We start from the raw sequence: 17,116 nt of genomic DNA, 5'->3' as shown, positions 1-17,116 counted from the left end.
AGCCGTGGTGACTGCTGTCTGGCGGGGATGCCCTTCCTGCCCACAGGACACCAGAGCAGAGCCCGGCCGTGGGGGTCAGCCCAGCTCAGGAGGGGCCAGGTCTACGGCGGGGGAGAGAAAGCAGACAGGCCTCCCCTCCCCCGCTCGCTGTCTGAGGGCCAAGGGTGGGGTGGACGCTGGAGAAGCCGGACCCCACTTGCCTGTGACCCTCTTCACACGAACAGAACCCTAGCGGGGTCAGAGGGAGAGGTGGGGCACAGGTGGGAAGGGCCTCTGAGCGCCATCCCTGCCCCCGCAGTCCCCTCGGCACCTGCATAAGGACAGGAGGCAGGGCGGGCAGTGGCCACCACAGCTCCCCCCCCGCCCCCGTCCCCATCAGGTTGACATCCCCCATCTGGCTGCCGCCAGGCCGGTGTGTCTGGCTGTCCCTGCGTCCTCTCCTTGAGCCAGCGCAGGCGATGTTTTTCCGGGAACTCCGCTGTTCCCTCTAAGCTGTTCCTAACACCCCCTCGTCACCCTGACGAGCTCTGCGACACCTCGGGCTCCACCCTTTCAGTTGGAGTGGCTGCTGGCTCAGTCTCTCGGCCGAGCCCAGCAGACCCTCAGGGTGCCGGGCGTCCAGGGCGAGACGCCACTTTGCTCGTTCTTTGCCTGTCGTCTTTTTCCTTGGCCGTCTCTTCCTCCTGGTTTGGGACTCAGCGCCTCCACCTCCCGTGTGGCTGGGTGGTGGCTCTGGGAGCGGGCGACACTGCCAGATGCTGCCGTGACCCCACAGACTCCTGTCCCATCAAGACCTGCCGCTGGCCGCTCGCCACCTCACAGTGTCGCAGCAGAGCACGCCACAGGCCTGCTGAGGACAGGAGGCGGCTCCCTGCCCGGGGCGCCCGGGACTCCTGTCTGCCACCCTTCAGCGGACGGGCCCAGGCAGCAGCAACCAGGACACGGGCCTGGAGGCTTGGCCCACCCCACCTCCCAGCCCCCCAGAAGCCCCCAGGGAGCGGCAAGATGCCGCCCATGCACCCCTGCACCCCCCAGTGCCCTTGATTCTCTGACATTAATAAGAAACCACAGAAGCCACTTCAGGTCTGCAGGACGTAGCCAGACCGGGCGCTACGGGACTGTACCCTGAGGCACGGGCGGGGCCTCCGGGGCCACCAGCACAGTGTGAGCGGTGGGGACGTGCAGGGGGGACCCCGATGGCAGCCTGACCGGGACCGTGGGGCGCAGGGGCTTGGCCTCAGGAAGGCCCGTCTGGAAAGCCGCCACTTCCTACCGCTGACCTGCGGTCCCACCCACCCAGTTAACGACAGGACTGCCACGAGTGACTTCCTCCACTCATCTCAGAGAAAGAAAGAAAACTGGGAAAATCCCCCACAGATTATTTCCATCACCATCAGAAACTCCTTCCTGGTCCCCGAAGTTCCCAGGCCAATGTCTTCCGTGCAAACTCGGGGGGTACAACGGCTGAACCCCCCACTGCACCCCGGCCCACTTCCCACCTGGGAATGAGAACCAGGCCGAAGTCGCACGTGCAAAGCAGATGTTTTTATTGAAGTCGCACCAGGTGCTGCCAGGACCAGCACTCGGCCTGCTCCGCACCGCAGGGCCCTGGCCTCGTAGCTGAACAGCACGCGGCGCCCTGGGCCACCGCAGGCCCTTCACAAGGAGCCGGCCAGGCGCGGCTCTGCCGGGCAGCAGAGCGCCCTCTGAGATCTCACCTCCGAATAGAGACGCTTCCCAGAACTGTCAAAACCGAAACAATGCAAAACACCCTTCAAGAAAGAGTGAGTCAAAATCACGTCCAAAATACAAGGCAACTGGGATCCGTCCACATCCTGACCCCACGGGTCAGTTGTTCTCAATCTGCTCCAGGTCCAGCGCCCCAGGGTCCAGCGGCAGGACGCCCTCCTCCTCGGCGCTGTCCCAGGTGCTTGGGTCCCCACTGCCCCTGCCCTCGCTGGCCACTGGCTCCCGAGGGCCACAGGGGCTGGAGACTGGGGTGACAAGGCCGTGTGGGTCCCGTGGGCAGGACCCGGCCATCTTCGCTCTGGGGTCGTCATCGTCCTCGCCTTCGAAATCGAGGGAGCCAAGGCTTTTTGAGTTTTTTAGCGTCTGCAACAGAAAAAGCAGGCGCTTAGGGTCCCCCCTGGAAGGGTCCCGGGAGGGGCACCCCACGGAGGTCCGAGTCACACTGAGTGTCCCTGGTGCCCCATACTTCTAACACGGGCCCAGGCCCTCAGCTGGGGGCGGACAAGGCCCAATGGGGGCCCAGGGGGGCCCAGGTCTGGCCCCACCCAGGACAACACCCAAGACTGTGAGCGCCTGACCCCTCAAGCAGCAGGGACACCCAGGGACGAGAGTGTGTAGCTGTCACACCCAGGGACAAGGCCACCTCACACTCGGGAGAGGCCCAGCGTGGCCCTCCACCCACAGGCAAACGAACATAAAATATGTGTTCCAAAGTCAAAGGTCAAGACTTTGGGTTCTGAACTGTAAAAGGTCTTTCAACTCGTGTGCAAGCAGGCAGTCTGTGGACACACAGGGCACTGCCCAGGCTGCACCCCGAGGCCAAGTGACCGGGACGTTCCCGTGGAAACCAGAGAAGCTCCGATGAGCTACCTGAGCGAGTGCCCTTGACGCCAGGGGCCGGCCGGCCATCGTGTCTGCCCCCCTGCCGATGCCGGACAGAGCAGATGAGCCAGGTAGTGGCCGCCTCCAAGGCCAAGGCTGACCTGGCCCGCGGCCGCCCCACACCCGGGCTGGGCCGGTGCACTGACTGGCCCGGCCAGTCTGTCCTCAGCCCCATCGGGGCCTGTTCCCTCGAGTCCCTCCCTTCAGGCTGCACAAAAGCTGCTCTCAGAAGCCTCAGTAAAAGCCAACCCACCTCAACAAGGGAGCATCCGGTCTGCAGTCACGGCCCGGCCCCACGTGTCACCTCCCCACGAGGAGCCCCAAGTCCCCGGGGGGACGGGACACGGTCCAGAGCACACAGACACACCCCAGGTGGCCTCTCTGCCCGTCCTCCTCTCCCCACGGAGACAGAGCCGCCCAGTGCCGGGCAGCTGGGCCCGCCCTCCAGCTCCCTGCTCCGCTGTCCTTGGGCCTGCAAGCCGAACTCGGCAGGGGCTGGGCGGGCAGCACGGGCCCAGAGTCCCCGGGTCTGTGAGCCGGTCCGCAGCCGAGGGCCTCACGCACCCTTTCCCGCAGAGTGAGTGGTGGAGGGCACGGTGCAGAGCCCTCGGGGAAGCGCGGGGGCGGGGCGGAACGAGTGCGGCCTCAGACGCCCTGGCCCAGCTGCCCACCTCCCAGACTCTCACCCAAAGGGCCACCAGGGTCCCCACTCCTGGAGGAGGGGACTGGCTGGCGCTGAGACTGTGGTGCTGGTTGGGGCGCCCTGGCTCCGACCACACTCCCGAGGGCTCCGACTCCCACCCCGCCACCCCCCCGCCGTGTGGGCACCGAGGACATGGTTGCAGGCAGGCCCGCCTCTCCCAGGGCCACCTCGTGGAGCAGTGGCACCAGCAGGGTGGCCGCCTGGACACAGGAAGAGGCCTCACCTGGGTCATCTTCAGAAAGTCCAAGGACGGGCGTGGCCACCGAGTGTCCTCTTCCCGCCGGCGCTTCAACTGGCTCTTCCTCCCGACGAGCACGCAGGGCTGCGAGCGGCTCCGCAGCAGGCCCAGCCGCCAGCCCAGCTCGGACGGCGAGTCCACGTGGGCCAGGTGCTCCTGGGACAGGGACAGGCGGCGACACCAGGGTGGGCCTGCGCCAGCCCCACTGTGGTCCAGGAAGCTGCTGCTGGCTGAGGCCGGCCGGGCCCCAGGGGGCGAGCTGGGACTGGCCACGGGGCAGGTGCCGCCGGGCAGGCAGGAGCTCCCACCGCTGTGGCACCGCCGCTTGGAGACCGCAGTCCAGACCCTAGAGCCACCAGGGCGCCACGGAGACCGGCAGCGGGCCCGCTCATCCGGCTCCGACAGGGAGCGGCAGTGGCGCTTGCTGGGCGGGGCCGAGGGGGGCCCGGGGCTCTCCCTGACATCCCCGGAAGTGACCGCCCCCAGGCCCACGCTCATGCCGCAGGGGCCCAGCAGGAAGGGGAGTGTGGGGCCCGCAGTGGCCTGGCTTCTGCTGGACAGTCCTCCACTCAGGGCCTTCCCGGGGCTCCTGTCTCCTAAGGAAAAAGGAAGGAGAGACACAGGTGAGCAGGAGGCCCCGCTACCCTCGGGGTGGAGCCGCTGTCACCGGACACAAAGCCGGGCCTTGCGGCTGAGGCACAGGTGCTGCGGACGCCAGAGCCCCCACCTCGGGCACACAGGCGGTCGGCGAGGGGCCCCAGCTGCGTTCCCTGGGCAGCAAGGCCCTTGTGCCCCTGCCCTCCCCCAGGGTGCAGGGAGGACCGCGGGGCGGACCGCGGGGCGGACCTCGGGGCGGATGCCGTGGCTGTGCCACCACCTCCACGCCCCCCAGGAGTGCCTCCAGGGGAAGAACCGCTGGGGAGGGCCACGCCTCCCACTCCCACCCCGTCACTTTGCTGTGTCCGCTGCAGCCCCCCACCTGAGCCTCCCAGCAGCACGAGAGGGCTGCACAGCCAAGGCGACCGGACGGGGCGGACGAGACCCGGCTCCCACCACCTACACGTCACGGGACACTCACGAGCACACCTTCCCCCACTCCCACACTCACCCGGGGGGGCTGGGCCCCCTGTCCCCCCCATTCAGACCACAGGACACCTGTGTGCGGGTCCCCCAGCAGACCCACCCACTCCAGGGCACGACTCCCCTCGCCACAAAAACGCTAGAGCTGCAGGGTGTGGACCCGCAGTGGCCGCGGGATCCAGGCGCAGGCCTTTCCGGTCAGGGTGCCACCCCTGCCCCAGGCGCAGGCGCTCCGATTTGCTCCCTGGCCGGGGCTTGTGAGCACTCACCACAGGTCTCGAAAGGGGACAGAGGGCCACTTCTGTCGTCCGGTTTCTCCGCAGAACACTGCGTGATAAGACAGAGAAGTTTCCCATGAAACTCCGGCCGCAGTGGGAACTCCAGACACGGTCCGCTGCATCGCCGCCAGGAAGTCTGTCCCCCGACGCTGTCTCTCTCGGTGACCAAACAGAAGAGCCCGGAGTCCCAGACGCCTTTCCCACTCCCCCAGCCACGGCCTTCAGGGCACGGCCAGCCCGGCACAGCCACGCGGCGGCCTGCCTCCTGCCCCCGCAGCTGCTCTGCCTCGGCCCATGTGCACCTCCACCCCTTCCCTGCTCACGCAGCCCCCCTCTTCTTACTCGAGATGCTCGCAGCCTGACCACACTCGGCTGTGTGAAGAGAACGGGAAGCCATGAGCGTGTCCCCTCCTGCTCCTGCAGCGCCACCCGCCGGTCCCCTGAGCTGCACACGTCCTCGAAAACCTCACCACTCAGCTCTGCTTCAGCGAGCCCTCCCCACCGGACACCCCTGAGCCTGGCTCCCCGGCGGCCCTGGTCCACGGCTGTGGGCACAGGCCCCGAGGCAGCTCGGCCTCCTGCCCCGTGGGACGGAGCACCCGCGTCTGCCCAGCGGACCCCCCGTCTGCCGTCTGCTGTCACGACGGGCCCCGTACCTGGCACGCAGGACTCGGGTCCCCAGCCCCCCTCTCATCACCTTAACAAGCGGCAGCCACAGAGCGAAGGCCGGGGTGCGGAGCCAGGCAGCTCTGAGCACCCTGTCTCGGGGAGAGCAGGGGTCAGGCGCTCAGCCCCTCCCGGGACCTACTCCGACCAGAGCAGGGTGGGTCCCGAAATCCATGCTGATGCGACCCTGGACCACGGCCCATGGACACGAACTTCAGACCCAGGTAGAACTAACCAAAGGCACCAGGCCAGGGCAGAGCCCATTCGGGAGGGGCCGCCGCAGGGCGCTGGCTGCCAGGGCAACACTCAGGCCGCACACTTCGGCATGCAGCTCAGACTCTGTTCACGGCCAGGTTTTTTAGTGATGCTGAAAACGCACCACCACGACAGGCTGACAGGCTCTGGGACTGCGTGCCCCCACCCCCACCCGAGCCTGAGGCCCCCGGCTCACCGGGCCAGCGTCGCGGCTCTTGTGGGCAAGGTCGTCCAGGCTCTGGCTCTGCAGCTTCTCAGTGATGAGTGTGACCATGGTCGGGGCGGCTCTGTCCACACCGCCGGGCGCCGGGGCTCCGGGACATGGGGCTCCTCAGCTGGCCTGGCCGCTGCGGGGGGTGCACTAGCCCTCCCAGCCGCACCTCCACTGCGCAGGGGAGCGGTCCATCTCCAACGCCTCCTTGGAGCTCCGCGTCTGGTGCCAGTAAAGAGACATCACTGCCTGTGACCACACACAGAACCGCCCGGGCAATGTGTCTGTGCCATGCGGAGCACCAGCTGAGCAAGACACCTGTCACACCCCTACTGACAGAGGCTCTCCCGCTGGCAAACACCCAGGCTGGTTCTCTGCGGGGAAATGGGTGAAAGCAGCTTCTACCTGAAGGACGGGAGGCTGCACACGCACCTGAGAACGGCTCCTCCCACAGCCCGACTGAAGCAACAAGGAAGGCCCCTCTGTGCTCCAGACGGACGGGGACAGCAGGGAAGACACGGCAGCAGCACCCGGAAGCCGGAAGGTGTTGGAAAGCTGAGTCTGAGCCAGCCGTGCAGAAACCCAAGAGCAGCCTGTAAACTGCTGGTGCCCACCTCCCCGCTGACCAGACACCCGGATGCCCACCTCCCCACTGAGCACCTCCCAGTGCAGTGGAACACCCCCCCCCACGCCATCCAGCGGGGCAGCAGTGCAGGGAGGGCGCAGAGTCCGCGCTGGGAGGGCACTGAGCCCCGGAGAGGCAGGGGCAGAGAACTGCCACCAAGAGCTGTCCCCTGCGCTCACCAACAGGAGGGCCCAAGCCCACAGACAGACAGTGCCCGCCCACAGTCTCCGGTCTCCTCTTCACTCCTGCCCCTTGCCCCGGGCCCCAGGAGGGGCGGGCACACAGCGGGCACTCCACAGACAGCACGGAGGGTGGGGCCCGCCCTCGTCAGACGCCCGTCTCCGACCTGCACCGTGACGAGAGCCTCCTGGCCGGCTGCTCTCTCCGCCCTCCTTCTCGGTGGACCCGCCTCCGAAAGGCGCTGTGAGGGCCCCATTCCCTGATTTTTCATCTCAGTTTCTTAACATGGACAGTACACACCTGTCCAGCCACACGAGAGGATCCAGGACTGTCGAAACGAGAGACCACGCACCGGGGGCTTGGACAGCAGGGGCTCACGGCTTCGCAGCCTGGAAGGCAAAAGTCAGGTCACGGTGCACACAGGCCCCCGATCGCTCTCCCTGTGGCTGCGTCCAGCACCCGGGGCTTTGCACTGGGACCCACCCCGCTCCAGCACCAGCGCGTCGCAGCCCATTCCCTTTGTGGCAGCCCTGCCTCCAAGGCCACGTTCTGAGCCACTGGGACCCGGCTTCGCCGGAGCAGTTTTCAGGGGACACAGTGCAGCCTGTGACAAGCCATGTGCACTTTCCCCGGCAACGCCCGCAGTCCCCACACCGACAGCGCGGCACAGGGGCGAAACCGGCGTCTGGTGAGGGGTTGCACAGGAGGATTCGGTCGGACAGACCCAGGCGCGGAATCCAGATGCGCAAATCCAGACGCACGGGTTCCAAACGCAGGATTGGATCTAGTGAGCGACGGAGCAACCCACCAGGTGAGCGACTGCAGAGGAGACAGTGGGGAGCGGTGCTGCGTGTTGACTGCGGTCGCCTATTTGCGCGAGAGCGGACAGGCGAGGGAGTGGGCGGTTGGACCGGCCGCGGTGGTAGTGGGCGCCGCCATTTCCCAGCTCTGACCACGCCTCCACATACAGCGTCACAACCCAGCGACCTGGGAGTCCAAGGCGCCGCTTCTCTCACTTAAAGGGCCAGAACAGACCAAAAATGTCGCAAGAAGACCTCAAAGCCCCAGAGATAAATCTAAGCGACGAAGAAATAGCAAAACTCTCAGACGCACAATTTAAAACACTGGTCATCAGGATCCTCACAGATCTGGTTGATTATAGCCACAAATTAGAGAAACATATGAAGGCGAAACTAATGGAAATGAATGGAATTCCACAGAAAACCAATAGCGATGAAAAGGAAACTGGGACTCAAATCAATGGAGTGGACCAGAAGAAAGCAAATAATGGCCAAACAGAAAAGAGTCAAGGAGCAAGAATTCAAAGAAATGAGGAGAGTCTTAGGAACCTCCAGGACATCTTTAAATGCTCCAATATCCGAATTATAGGGGTACCAGAAGGGGGGAAAGGCACAGCCACCAGTGGAAAACTTATTTGAACAAATAATAAAAGAAAATTTCCCCAATCTGGCAAAGGAAATAGACTTCCAAGAAATCCAAGAAGCTCAGAGAGTACCAAAAAAGTTGGACTCAAGAAGAAACACACCAAGGCACATCATAATTACATTAGCCAAAATTAAAATGAAGGAGAGAATCCTAGAAGCAGCAAGAGCTAAGGGGACAGTCACCTACAAAGGAGTCCCCATCAGACTGTCAGCAGATTTCTCAAAAGAGACCTTACAGGCAAGAAGGGGCTGGAAAGAAGTATTCCAAGTCATGAAATCCAAAGACCTACAACCAAGATTGCTCTATCCAGCAAAACTTTCATTTAGAATGGAAGGACAGATAAGGTGCTTCTCAGATAAGATCAAATTCAAGGAGTTCATCATCACCAAGCCCTTATTATATGAAATGTTAAAGGGACTTATCTAAGAAAAAGAAGTTAAAGAAACATGAACAGTGAAAGGACAACAAACTCACAGCTATTAACAACCACACCTAAAACAAAAGCAAACTAAAAGGACAGCTAGATCAGGAGTGGAAACATAGAAATGAAGATCTCAAGGAGGGTTAGCAACAGGGGAGTGGGAGGAGGAGAAGGGGGGAGAAGGTACAGAAAATAAGTAGCATAGACAGTAGATAGAAAATAGATGGGGGGGGCAAGAATAGCATGGGAAATATAGAATCTAAAGGACTTGAGACACATGGACATAAACTAAAGGGGGGGTAATGGTGGGGATGGGGGGCAGGGGGGAGGGGAATGAAGGGGGGAATAGAACAACTGTAACAGCATAATCAATTTAAAAAAATAAATTAAAAAAAAGGAAAAAAAAATGAAGAGAACCAACTATACGGCAAAACGTATTTGCCAGTGATATCTCGGACAAGGGTTTGATGTCCAAAATAAATAAAGAACTCATACAACTCCCCTACACACACACACACACACACACACACACACACAACAATAAAAAAACGGACAAAAGACCTAACAGACACTTCTCCAAGGAGGACACACGGAAGGCCCAGAGACACAGGAAAAGATGCTCAGCCTCACTAGCCATCAGAGATGCAGACTCAAACTACAATGAGATACCACTTTACACTGGTCAGAATGGCCATCATAACCCAATCCACAAACAAGCGCTGGACGGGTGTGGAGAAAAAGGGACCCTAGTGCACTGTTGGTGGGAGTGCAGACTGGGGCAGCCTCTGTGGCAAACAATACGGAATTGCCTCAGAAAACTAAAGATAGAACTGCCTTCTGACCCAGTGATTCCACAGCTGGGATTATACCTTAAAAGCCCTGAAACACCAATCCGAAAGAACCTATGCACCCCAATGGTCATAGCAGCTCAATTTATAATAGCCAAGTGCCTGAAGCAATCTAAGTGCCCATCAGCAAATAAGTGCATCAAAAACTTATGGTACATTTACACAATGGAATTCTACACAGCAGAGAGAAAGAAGGACCTCCTACCCTTTGCAACAGCATGGACGCAACTGGACAGCATTACGTTAAGTGAAATAAGCTAGGTGGTGAGGGACAAATACCATATGATCTCACCTTTAACTGGAACATAATCAACAAAAGAAAGAAGAAAGCAAAATATAACCAGAGATATTAAAAATAAGAACAATCTAACAACAGCCAGGGGGGGCGGTGGGGAGAAGGGTTTGCAGGAACCACTATAAAGGACACATGAACAAAACCAAGGGGGAGGGTGGAAGCAAGGGAGGGAGGTGGGTTTGGCTGGGGTTGGGGGGGAGGGATGGGGAGAAAATGCAGACAACTGTAGCTGAACAACAATAAAGTAATTTATAAAAAATAAAAAGTAAATAAAATAATTATCTTTTTTAAAAATGAAAAAGAAAAAAGAAGATCAAAACTATGAACAATAAAATGGCAATAAATGCCTGGCTAGCATAACTCAGTGGGTTGAGCGCTGTCCTGCAAACTGAACGGTGAGCAGTTCAACTCCCTGTCAGTACACAGGCCTGGGTTGCGGGCCTGGTCCCTAGTTGGGGGCGCATAAGAGGCACCCACACACTGATGTTCCTCTCCCTCTCTTTTCCCTCCCTTCCCCTCTTCCTAAAAATAAGTAAAATCTTTTTTAAAATGGCAATAAATGCATATCTGTCAACAACTGAATCTAAAACAAAACTACACACAAAGAAGAACAGAGACAGAGTCACGGATATGAGAGCTTTTTGGTGGTTGCCAGATGGGAGGGGGTTGGGGGCGTGGGGGAGGAGGTGAGGGATGAGGAAGCACAGACAGTCAGATACAGAGTGGAGCAGCCACACGGACGTGAACTACAGAAATGGCGTTCCCAAAGAACACACCCGCACGACCCGCAGACAGGAGCAACAGTGAGGGACTGCCTGGGGGAGTGGGGGTGCAGGGTGGAGGGGGCCGAGGGGGGGAAATCAGGAAAACCAATAGCATAATCAGTACAACATAATTTTAAAAAGAAAAGAAACAATAATAAAACTTGACAACTCCCATTTGGTTGAAGACATCAGGACCCTCTTTAGCCCCTACTTTTGGACCCCCAGCCTCCACGCAGGTTGGGGTGCAGCTGTCCAGCGGGGTCCTGGGGCTCTCCCTTGCCCTCGTCTCCCAGCTTCCTGAGTGGGTGTCCTGGGTGGGTGGGTGGGGAACGCCCATGCCGCCTCTCCTTGGATGCCTGCTGGGCTCTCGGGGTCTCCTCCCGACCGGTGCTGGAGGAGTTCCCGGGGCCTCGCCACTGCCAGGCTCCTTCCTCCCCCTCCCCGGTCTGTTTCTGGGGCCGCTGTTGGTCTGACCCTGGCCTCCTGGGCTGGCCCTGGCCTTCAGTCTCCACCAGCCTTCCTGTTGCTGCTGCTCTTCTCCCAGGACTGCCCTCCATGTCACCTGCCAATGACACAGTGATTTCTGTTTCCTGTGCTCAACCCCCAAGGCCCGCCCCACCTCTGAACACTCCAGGGAGGCCCCCTGCAGCCGTGCCCCTGCGCAGGGCTGTCTGCTAACCATCCGTGTGGGCCTGCACCGCACTGCTCCAGTGCCCTCGGTCCCCTGGCTCCTCTGGGGGTGTCTGTGCCTGCCACCTTGGTTCTCCATGCCCACTGAGACAGAGGACCTACGGTCCACGCTGCCTCCAGCCACACATTACCCCTGCACCCCCACCAGCAGGGGCTTGAGACACAGGAGAAGCTGGCAACAACAAGCAGCATAAATACATTTGTGCGGACAGCAGGGCTGGAGCCCCAGGTGGGGGGCCTGGAGTGGGAGCTACCCCCACCCCCGAGTCCCGAGCAGGGGCCTGGCGAGGCCCTCAACCCGGGCCCTTCACAGGTGACAGATCAGATGCCAAGTGTGAATCTGGGCCCTGGACCAGCTGCGCACGCCTGTCCACGGTGGCCTCTGCAGCATGGAGCAGGACGGGCTCCAAGTACGGCTCGGTCTGCTGTGCCCAGACCTGAACAGCGGCACTCAGTCCACAGTGTCTCCCAGGAAGGGGCCGGTGCCCACCCGCTTGCAGGCCCGAGAGCACCAGGTTCCTGGGGCTTTTCACAGCAGAGCCCCCCAAATCCAAGGAGCGTCGAGCTGAGCCCACCCCATGGCCCACACAGTGGCACCATCTCAAGGTCGGCGGAGCTTTCTTTCTCTCCAGTTTTCTCTCAAACAGCACTTGGCTAATGACCTGCCGTCTGGCTGGACACAGTCAATAACTGGCCACCTCGAGTGCAGCGGGCTAGCACAGGACTGTAGCTCTTTGACCCGCCTCCCACTAAAGGGTGGGGGTGACCTCCCTGTGACCGTGACAGAGCCCAGAGGACTTCCCTGCAGTGGAACACGTGCCACAGCCACTTGGCTCTCTTCTGGGACACGCAGAAAGCCCTCAGCTGGGAGACCCCAGGGGGCGACCAGAGAATCAAGGTCGGAGCCCCTGCGGTCCAAGTCCTGGGCCCAGGTACAACGCACAGAGCAGGGATGCCTGAGAGGGACACTCAGCCCAGCCCGCTCGGCGCAGCCTGCACAAGATACCCGGGCGAGGACTGCCAGCCACGTGCTCCAAAACCCTGTACCCCTGAGGCCACGGGCAATGACTAACAATGCAGGTGGTCTGACGCCACCAACTCTGGAGACAGTGTGCTGCCTGCCACAGCAACCACAGCAGTGACCCTTAACAAGGCGGACAGAGCCAAAGGCCGCCTCTCCATTGGAGCCAGGGAGGCAGGCGAGAAGAAGGACATGGCCGTGCAGGTGAGGGCAGTGCAGACCACCACAACCGCCTGTTTTCATCTGGCGGGACCCAGGTGCCGCTGGCTCTTGAACAGGACACATGCAGGCGCCCTGCGCAGCAGTCCCGAGGGAAGCTGGGGGGGGGGCCCTATGCTGGTGCCACCGCTGGCACTGCCGGTGGACTGCCTCCAGGACTGCACGCGTCCCTCTGAGGGCTGCAGCACAAGGACAGAATGGCCGGTCCCAACCCGCCAACGCCTCGCTGACTCTACGGCCCGCAAGCAGCAAGTCTGGACGGCAGGACATTGAGTTTAAAAGTGCACAGAAACGAGGCCTCACATGGAGCTTTGCGAGTCAACGAGGCGCAAAGTCACGTCTTAAAACGGAGGCTGTCATGGTCACCGCTCTCCTGGTGCAAGCAGACACGTAATTTCACTACGACAGAAAGGACACTGGTGGGCTCCCACCGGCTGGACGGAAGGCACAGGTCCTGACTGCGGCCGGCTGCACCCTGGCTGGGCTCGCTGGGCCTGTGTTTCCTTGACTGAAAACAGAAAAGAACCACCCACTTCAAGCCACAAGGAATCAAATTAAACAACACGCAAGAAAACGCCCGGGTTCCTGACATACGTGTTTAAATGACTACCACTTATAACAGATGCTTTAAAAAGTGTGAAAGTCAACTCTCCCTTAAAAGATACTGCTGTAGAAAAAGCTGAAAGGGCCCTGACTGGTGTAGCTCAGTGGATTGAGCTTGAGCCTGCAAACCAGAGTATTGCGGTTCGATTCCCAGTCCAGGCACATGCCTGGGTTGCAGGCCAGTTCCCAGCGGGGGACACACGAGAGGCAACCATACACTCATATTTCTCTCCCTATCTCCTTCCCTTCCCCGCTAAAGAGAAATAAAATCTTTAAAAAAAAGAAAAAGCTGAAAGGGTCTGTATTTAAAAATATTGGGTTCTTCCCAGCCCGTGTAGCTTAGTGGATTGAGCACTGGCCTGTGGACCAAAGGGTCCCCAGTTCAATTCTGTCAGGAGACACTCCTGGGTTGCTGCCCAGGTCCCCAGTAGGGGGCGTGTGAGAGGCAACCACACATTGATGTTTCTTTCCCTCACTTTTAAAAAAGTTTTTTTCCATGTTTGCCATGCACCTGGGAAAAACACTGAAGTGTCCCCTGGTTCTCCTCTCTCCTAATGAAAGCAGAGGAGCCTCCCCAAACGCCCGCTCCCTGGGCAGGAGGGGTAACTGTCTCTGTGACAAGGAGACGTCCCAGGGCAGCCACTTAAAAAAAAAAGACAGTGACTCTGGCGTTTTCTCCATTGCGTACGCCCCACAGCAACAAGGACTGTGCTCCCCTCTGTGGCCCCCGGATTCAACCTAAATCAAACAATGTCACAGGTGGGCCATGACGATGGCCTCCCTGCAGTGGGAGCCTCAAAGTGGCACCACACAGTGTGCAGGGCGACAGAGCCCCAGACCAGTCCCAGGCCATACACGTGAAGGGGACGAAGAGGGGTCATCTACTGAGCCACAGGAGGGGACCAGGCCTGCTACAGCCACTGCCCACGACCCACAGTGGAGTGGGAGGGGACATGGGCCAGACCCAGAATTCCTGAGCAGGGGAAATGCCACGAAGACTAGAACTCCTGCACTAACTAACCCATTTTTAAAGAAAAGTCACTGTTTCCATACAATTTCAATTTCAGAGGCATACTCAAGAACTTCGAAATAACCAGGACGAAGTGTTCCTACATTCTCTACCTGGTAGAGTCTACCATCAGTGCGACAAACAGGCTGCCCCTCTCTGCTGGGACCGGCTGGGACCCGGGTCACACTCAATCACAGGGAGTGAGGTGATGGCTGACTCGTCTGAAGAGGCAGCATCTATAGACTCAAGTTCAATTCCTTAAATACCGTAAAACTGAAGCAGGCCCTTGATGTCTAACCCATCTTTAAAAAGTTTTCAGCGCTGAACAATCGTCAAAGAGTCGACTGGAGGGGTTTTCTGACGTGTTTAAAGTTGTGGAAGCTCAGAATCAAAGCAGCGGTACTCGTGACAAAATGCAAATCGTCCTGCCTAGACGCACTCCCAGCAGTCCCGTACTGGGAAGACAGGAAGAACAGGCGAGACCAAGCACCGTGCACCCGCAGCAGCCAGCGCCTCCCTCCACCGCCCAAGCCGGAGACTTACGCCGTGCGCTGCGTGCAGTCACCGTGCACAGGTCGCTGGGAGGGTCCGGCCTCCCACGTCGCTCAGACCACCTTGGAAGCTCCCTTAACGCACAGTGTGTCACGTCAAACTTCCCGCTTCTCTCGCTTCAAAATGACCAGCACACCAGCCTCGGGAACGAAGACAGCTCAGATAGGCGACACCCACGTTGGTTCAACAAGTGGCAGCGCGGCCCAGGCCCAACCCCTTACAGCCAGGGAATGCGTGGAGGGCGAGGGGTCCTTGGGCGCACGTGCAGTCCCGGGGCGCGGGGGTCCCGGGGCCAGTCCGAGGAGTCTCGCGCGAGGCGAGAGTCCCAGTCCCGGTCCGAGCCCCGGGGCCCCGTGCCCTCAGCGAACCAGCAGCCGCACCCTCGGGGTTCAGTGGCGAAAATGCTGGCACCGACCCGGGTGGCAAAGCATCCGGCCGCCCTGGCCCGGCTGTGAGCGCTGACAGCAGCCGGACAGTCCCGTGCAAGTTCACACGCGGTCCCGCGCCGGCGCGCGCGCGCACGACCCCGAGGGGCGCGCACGCACGGGCGTCGGCGCGCTGGTCGCCGCTTCGCTGGCCGACGCCAGGCTGGTACCTCAGTGTGTTCGAGCAGCGGCGGCCACCGCCGGCCAGGCTGAGCGATTGAATCGCCGGTCCCGCAGGCCACGCTGTTCCCGCAATGCCCAATGCGCTTCAGCCGTGAAGGACCACACCGTGCGGCTACGCCCCCTCCTGCGGCGCTCATTGGCCGCCCAGCCGCGGCCATGGCCCGCCCACGACGCACCGCCCCTCAGCGCTCAGGGGGAGGTGGGGCTGCGCCTGGATGGGCGGGGACTGAAACGCCAGGGGCGGGCCCATGCTGTGGGAAGGGCGGGGCTGCATCTGGGTCGGAGCCTGCGGCGGCAGGGAAGGGCTGCACCAGTATAAGGGCGGGGCATGCGGGGATGTGGGTGTTTTCTAGACAACTTTTTCCGCGATTGCGAAGGCGGGCAGCAATTGCGACTTGAGGCAGGGGTAGGTCTCCGGACTAAGAAGACCGGTGTATCTGGCTGGCAGGAACGATTTGTTCCCGCCGGCCACCTGGCCATTCCAGGGTATCTGCCTTGCAACTCCAGGGTCCCCACTTTCAGGACAGAACCCACTGTGCCGGTGACCACAGTGTGACCTTGAGCAAAGTCTCTTTAGGAGCCTGCTATGGGCCATCAGTAACACAACAGGGCAAAAAACAAGGACAAGTTATAAGGCCTGGAAAGGAAGAATTGAAAGTGCCGTTATTTATACCAAACCATGTTCTCTACAAAGAAGTACCAAGAGAACATAGGGCCAGCATGTGATAATAGCTTCTGATGTGGACCATAGTCCACACACAGCAGTGGGGGCTGAAGCTTTTCACTCCTGACAAACGGCGGAACGTCCGGGAAAGTACCATCCTCAACAGTCGGGTTCCTGTGCGTAGACGTGAGGTTTCCAGACCTTTGCCCGGAAGGTGACGGACATACCCAAGGTTTCCTCTGAATGGAACAGCGAGAACGCCTTGCTCCTGAACGGGAGACAAGCGCGGGCATGGCGGTCTCACCAACCACCTACAGGTTCTTACGCCTCTCTGCTCGCTTCCTCATGAGATTTGTCACTGCTGAGTTTTAAGAGTTCTTTATACATTTCAGGTGCAAGGCCTTTGTCGCAGACGTGCTTTGCAAGGATTTCCTCCTGCAGCTTATCTCGTCATCCTCTTCCCAAGGCCTTTCACAGACAAAAACGTTTTCATTCTGCCCCAGGGCCAGTTCCACAGGTTTTCCTTTTGTGGATTGTGCTTTTGGTGTCAAGTCTAAAACCTCTGCCTAACTCTAAACTCCAGTGATTTTTCCACAAATGTGATACTTTCACACTTAACACTGGAGTCTGGGGCCCACTGGAAAGTAACTGCTGGTGTGTGAGGTGGAAGTTGGGATCCAGAACTGGGCCTGTGTAGCCTGTTCACTGGGACTCAGGGGCCCCTGGGGCCTCTCCGCCACCGTAACAGCTGCTGCCACTGAGCATTAATTAGTGAGCAAATGGCATCCACGCTGTCCTTTAATTCTTAGAACCAGCCTATGAAGTAGACACTTATCCCGGTTTTATGGACAGCGACACGAAGCCCCGTCACACAGCTAGAAGGGACAGAGCTGGGCCTGGATGGCAGGTCTGCATTCCTCGCCCTACACAGAGCGCCTGACACTCGGGCCGGGCAGCGCACTCCAGGGCCCTGTCCACTCAGTGCCTTTCCTGGGAGGCCATCCCTGAAGCCCCCTAGTGCCTGTATCTGGAGTCTTTGCTTCCCCCCCACCTACGCTGAGGAAGCATTTTTACATTTTTACGTGAAGCTGTATGTGCACCTTCTGAAG

The 17,116-nt window shown here is 59.9% G+C and overlaps 1 protein-coding gene across 4 annotated transcripts; it reads right to left on the bottom strand.

The window, feature by feature from the left end:
- Positions 1 to 1,530: 1,530 nt before the first annotated feature.
- FAM53A (family with sequence similarity 53 member A) lies at positions 1,531 to 15,462 on the bottom strand. Of its 4 annotated transcripts, none has more exons than XM_037126963.2 (7): positions 14,727 to 15,462; positions 7,168 to 7,256; positions 6,495 to 6,623; positions 6,048 to 6,311; positions 4,922 to 4,979; positions 3,558 to 4,168; positions 1,531 to 2,112 (listed from the first exon to the last, which is right to left on the bottom strand). In XM_037126963.2, the coding sequence occupies exons 4-7, from the start codon at positions 6,123 to 6,125 to the stop codon at positions 1,849 to 1,851; spliced, it is 1,011 nt and encodes a 336-aa protein (XP_036982858.2). In that variant the 5' UTR covers positions 6,126 to 6,311; positions 6,495 to 6,623; positions 7,168 to 7,256; positions 14,727 to 15,462; the 3' UTR covers positions 1,531 to 1,848. The 4 variants fall into 4 exon arrangements, with proteins under 4 accessions (XP_036982858.2, XP_036982857.2, XP_036982859.2 ...); XM_037126962.2 differs by having other exon boundaries at positions 6,048 to 6,284; XM_037126964.2 differs by lacking the exon at positions 6,495 to 6,623 and having other exon boundaries at positions 6,048 to 6,284.
- Between the last annotated feature and the right edge of the window lie 1,654 nt (positions 15,463 to 17,116).

This window comes from Artibeus jamaicensis, unplaced genomic scaffold (assembly GCF_021234435.1).
Source record: "Artibeus jamaicensis isolate MK-2021 breed Jamaican fruit bat unplaced genomic scaffold, CSHL_Jam_final contig_76, whole genome shotgun sequence".
In the NCBI taxonomy this organism is placed as follows: Eukaryota; Metazoa; Chordata; class Mammalia; order Chiroptera; family Phyllostomidae; genus Artibeus; species Artibeus jamaicensis.
Note: the sequence above shows the minus strand (reverse complement) of the source record. Positions and strands in the feature narration are given on the sequence as shown.